Genomic DNA, 5739 nt, shown 5'->3' with positions numbered 1-5739 from the left:
GAATCCTTTTGTAGAATTTGCAATGCGTGAAACTAAAACACTTTTCTTAGTTTCTTACTCCTTAGTCAATAACATTAGCTTAGGATTTCATCAAATCCTTTCAAGCTTGGAAACTAAAGTTTGTGCAACCCTTCAACACCTTAACTTAGTTTATCATCCAAACATGTGTACAAGTCATCAATTGTACTTTAAGGCTTTCACAAGCCAATCTAATGAAATAACTTATTATTGATTTATCATGTACCTAGCATATGGTACATCACAGCACGTGCGTCTGTTGGCATACATAATCGTTCTAATGGCGGAAACATTAGTAATCGATTTCATGTAATCAACAACTTAATGGGTTCAGTGAACGACTATGATTCCATCATAGTAATTCCACTTTCATCATCATGAATAAGCCATTCAACTTTGTTGATGTTAAACAGATACGAAAGAACTTATCTTCATAAGACTCTCAATTCTATGCCAATTTACTCTCACATAGATTCAAAATCTAGAATACTTTGTATCCCTTTCCAAGTCTCCCAATTACTCTTACCAGAAGAGAGCATTGATATATTATTCTCAATAAGTCATATGTTATCAACTTATAAGACATGGAGAAACAATTATAGCTCCCACTTAACTTCATGTATATCATGATTCTTCAATCATGTGAATGAAACAATTCACTATAATCACATGAACGAAAAGTATAATCCTTTAATGCTAGCTTAAGACCATCTTGTGATGACTTAACATAGCTACGCATAATATGTCAGGATTCTTAGATCTTCATCTAAGGTTTTGTGTTTTAAACACTTCCTTCTCTAAATTCCCATTTTAGAAAAGCGAATTATATTTGCCATTCTTCATTAAAATGAAATGCGGCAATTCCTAACACAATTTATCTTGATCAACATCTTCATGTAAATCTTATGCACTTGTGTACTCTAAAGCTCTATTTCCCTTTAAAGAGACCCTCACTTTAAAGTAAATCTACTCATGAGCAACAATTTTTGGATTGTAATGCTTCGGCTCGTATGTATGATGGTCATGATCCTATCACTTTCACAAAGTAATATTTTTTTTTTTTTTAAACAATAAGACATGTGCGATAAACTCCCACTGAACTATACTTCTAATCTATCTTCATAGACTATAGTTCATCTATACTCCAACTCTATAATTCTATTACTTTCACAAAGTAACATTTCAACTATAAGAGATGTTTGTGACGATACAATCTTCTCCCACTCTATCTCTCAGAAATACACCTAATTTCTAGAGAGATAGCTTTGTGAGTCACAAACATATATTTAACGGAGTATTAGGAGTTTTCCAAGACTATATAATAACTTTCAAAAGGCCATCCTAACATGGCAGCTAGATAATATACGTGTCTTATCCATGTCATCTGTTTAATAGACTCTCTATTCTAGGTATCTCACGGTTGACCATCCAATTAGAATAATATGTCCATTTGGTATCGTGAATTCCCTACTTGATGAATTCAAAAACTCATTACAACTCTTAGAATTGATCTTATATAAGTAAGTTGTTACTTTAAGTAACAAAGTCATAAGGAGAATCAGATTCATAGCTTATGGACATATAATGATCCCATTATCATAATTGTCTACTTGATCAATTTAAGTTGTTCATCTAATGTTTCTCTACGCAAGTAATTAATGATGATGATTTTAGAACAAACAACATAATAAAACAAGTGATTTGGGTTGAAAACCAAATCACCAATATCCAAAATACAACCCGTGTTTAAAGGATACAAACCAATTTCCAAGTCACACGAGGAAATCAAAATAGTTCTAAAACATGAAATTCATCATAAAATTAAAGACAAATCAAATTAAAAGCCAAGCTTTCATTGATTCATCACCATGGTCGGCTACTCTAGCTTCCCTTGTGATCCTCTAGACTTGCTTCTCCTTGCCTTTGTCCTTGCTAGGAGGGGGCCCTATTTACAATAAAAAGGGTAATCATCACAACTTGTATCACATACTAATTGAGATTGAAACATAAAAGATAGGGATATTTATATACCTACTGGAATAACCTTTCCAGCTTTGATGTCGCCAAGATACTTGGAACAGTTTCTCTTCCAATGTCCAACTCCACAACAATAGTGGCACTTGTCCCCGGAGGGGGCACTGTACTTGGGCTTGGAGGAGCTTGCTTCATAAGTCTTAGCTATGTTCCTGTTGGGAGTTCGCTTCTTTCCCTTTTTCCCGCTTTTCTTGAAAGTTCCCTTGCTATTTTGATTAACATTGAGCACATCTTTGGTGGTGCTAACACTTAGCCCCATGTCCCTTTCGGCTTGCACAAGCATTTTGTGCAACTCATCAAGGGAAACCTTCTTATCTTGCATATTAAAATTCACCCGGAATTGAACATATGCTTTGATTTTGTTTAGGGAATGAAGAATTCGATCAATCACGAGTTCATCGGGAATTTCCACCTTATGCATTTTCAAGGTCTCAACATGCTCCATCAACTTGAGCACATGTGGGCTCACCTTTTGGCCCTCTTTGATGTTAAGATCAAAGAATGCGGAAGCCGCCTCATATTGAATGACCCTAGGAGCTCGTGAAAACATGTTCACAAGCTTCATGTAGATCTCATGAGCGGTGCTAATCTTTATAGCACTTCGTTGGAGTTCGGCCTCCATAGCAAAGATCAATACATTTTTCATTGCGGCCGACTCCTTTTGGTAATCCTCATAGGCTTGCCTAGCGGTGGACCTAGTATTAGGTGGTTCGGTGGGAGATGCCTCGGTAAGGTAACGAAGCTTGTCGTCACCTTGCGCGGCCAAGCGAAGTTGTGCATCCCAATCGGCGAAATTGGACCCGTTCTTTTCTAACTTACATCGATCCATGAAGGATCGGAGCCATGACACATTGGAAAGCGGGGTGGAACTAGTGGATGCGGACGCGTTTGAAGTTGCCATTGCAGTTGATTAAAACAAATTTTGACTACAAAATATGAAATGAAGGAATTTAATTATCATCTATCGTTTTAATAATACTCGTTAATTTAACTACAAGTATTGCATTTATATAGTGACCTCCACCCAACTACATAAATGATTCCGAGATCCAAATTCATATTAACTTGGGCACGGTGAGCCGATTCATCCCTTATTAATATAACTCGGTAGATTAACCTTTTAATCGATTCTACTTTTAGAACTCTCGGTCGATAAAAATTACTCTAATTCTCATCTTTAGCCCGGAACACATGCGACTACGGTCAACAATACTTCCGTTGAGCTCAATCCAAATTTCAATGTAATAACATTTTATTACCCCACTTCGCCAACGTAACAAGGTTTGTATTACGGTGAAGTCGGATTAACTCCCTTATGAAATTGGTACTTCATGGGTTTCTACTATTTGGTAAGGCTTTATCTCAATTATTATATGTGAGAGGTCTTGTCAATTTATTATCTATCACGTTTTAAGTGAACTAAGGCAAGAACTACGATAATTATAATTGACACGGTCGATGACTCGATATGATATGCATGTGTTGTTATGGCGATTTGGCTATGCATGCAACATATTAAAAGAAATGCAAAGCAATAAATAAAATTCCTAGTATGGCCTTCCTAAAAATAGAAAATCAAATAATCTATTACATATTCGAAACCAACTCCTTTGGTCCCTTGATTCTTCAAATGGCACGCCTCCCAAGACACCGTCTTTGTCGGATCACCCTTCCGAATGGCACCGTCTTTGAAGATGCTCCATAATTACAAATAATAATAAAAATACAAAGCTATTCCTATTATACATTTGTAAAATGAAAAACTAATGAAATAAAAATAAAAGTGATACGAGATCACATTAAATTACAACCGAATCAATATTCCCTTTCATTACGGGTAATATTGATTAAAACTAAGGCCATACTAAGATAAAATTACATAATTCAAAATTATATAAGGAAAAGACATTCAACAATTGAAATATGCAGCATTATAATATGTACCTATCATGCAAAATCATGTGCCAAATCGCCCTATTTAACTTATGTCGTACATTTAACCCGGTTTCATGGAAATGCGTGATAATAACCTTTTAAAATCACTAATTAACACTTAAATCACATCTAAGCTCAAGTTAATTATCCTAACACATTTTAGGACTCAAAAATCAGTCATCACTAAATTTTTGACAATAATTCAACTTGATTTAATTTTATGCTCATTTTTTACCTTAAAATCATCATTTATATGTAATAAATCCAAATTAAATTATAAAAGTTTCAAAATTTGAATTTTAAATTTTTGAACATTCTGGAATAATTCCTTGACCCTCATAATGTCAAAAAACATGGTTAAAATTTTCGAATTAATTTTGAGAAAATATAGTTGCATTTTATCGGTTTTATCTCATAAAATACATAAAGTATCCGAAAATTACTCCAATAATTTTTACAACTTTAGATCTGATTAGTGGGATATTAATGAAACTTAAAATAATTTTCTCAAGCCATGCAATACGTTTTAGCTAATTTTTGCTAAAATAGTCACTATTTATGCCATTTTTACTCAAAAATCCATAAATCATGCTGAAGAAGATATTTAAATCTATAAATTTACATACTCTCTTTAAATCTTGCATGTGACATCATATTAAAAGATCATGGCTTAATTCGAAATTTAACTAATTTTAACCATTTAACCTCTTTTAATCCATCTTTATCTCATAAAAATCATAAATCATGCAAAATTAATCAAATTAACTCGTCCTTTTACACACAACTTGTAAAATATGCATGTGAGATCATATAAATTTTCCAAGGTCAGAAACGAAATTTAACTATTTTTAGCATTTTAATTCCCATTTTAGTCATAAAAATGTAATAAAATGACCAAAAATCCTTAAAATGAGCAATAAATTTCCATGAATCATAAAAATGACCTAAAAAACAATTTAGGACCAGAATATATAACATGCATGGTGATTTCGTGGCTTATACTTATAAATCACAAATTTTTAGTTTTATATGTTAACCTTTTAACTCGGAAAAACAATAACCGATTATGCATGCAACATCCTTATGCTCTGATACCACTTGTTAGGTTCATATACCTATTATTAGACTCTTCTAATAGTGAACTAATTAACTTATTATTTATTTGTTCTTTAGATCTAGTGCATGCATAACAAAATGAAATATTTATAAGGAAAAACAATGTTCCTTACATTGTTGGTTGGTTCGAAAATTTGGGCACAAGTAAGGTCACCTTCCTTCACTTGTTCTTGAGCTTATAATGATGGATGATCCTCCTAAGACTCCAAGTTTAGAAGCCACTCCAATAAATTGCACCCAAGATGAATCCCAAAAATCTCTACTAATATTAACTAGATATATAGTAGAAATATTACCTTAATAATACTAATATTCTTATATTACTACTGCTAGTAATAGATTTTGTGTATTAGTATTTATTGAGAGCTTTTATTGAATTTTGCATGTGAGAAAGCTAGAGAGATATATGCATTTTCAAGCAAAAACAAGAGAGGTAAAAATGAGCAACCAAATGCTCATTATAAGGTGCCAAAACCGGTTGGCATGGGGCAAAGAAAGAATCTTTTGCCTTTTGTTTTTACTCTTTGTTTGTGTAGGTAGTGTGTAGGATATAAGCTTTGTAAGATATGTCATGGACAAGTCACTATCACACATTGTTATAACAAATGAACAAGACAAACTAGAGCATCTTTTGCT

The 5739-nt window shown here is 33.2% G+C and overlaps 1 protein-coding gene across 1 annotated transcript; it reads right to left on the bottom strand.

Moving 5' to 3' along the window:
• Nucleotides 1-1871: 1871 nt before the first annotated feature.
• Nucleotides 1872-5408, bottom strand: LOC141602454 (uncharacterized). The gene is made up of 3 exons (XM_074422732.1): nt 5217-5408; nt 2050-2978; nt 1872-1963 (listed from the first exon to the last, which is right to left on the bottom strand). The coding sequence occupies exons 2-3, from the start codon at nt 2951-2953 to the stop codon at nt 1920-1922; spliced, it is 948 nt and encodes a 315-aa protein (XP_074278833.1). The 5' UTR covers nt 2954-2978; nt 5217-5408; the 3' UTR covers nt 1872-1919.
• Nucleotides 5409-5739: the final 331 nt, after the last annotated feature.

This window comes from Silene latifolia, chromosome 9 (genome assembly GCF_048544455.1).
Source record: "Silene latifolia isolate original U9 population chromosome 9, ASM4854445v1, whole genome shotgun sequence".
In the NCBI taxonomy this organism is placed as follows: Eukaryota; Viridiplantae; Streptophyta; class Magnoliopsida; order Caryophyllales; family Caryophyllaceae; genus Silene; species Silene latifolia.
The sequence above is the reverse complement of the archived record's forward strand: the minus strand, read 5'-3'. Positions and strand labels throughout refer to the sequence as shown.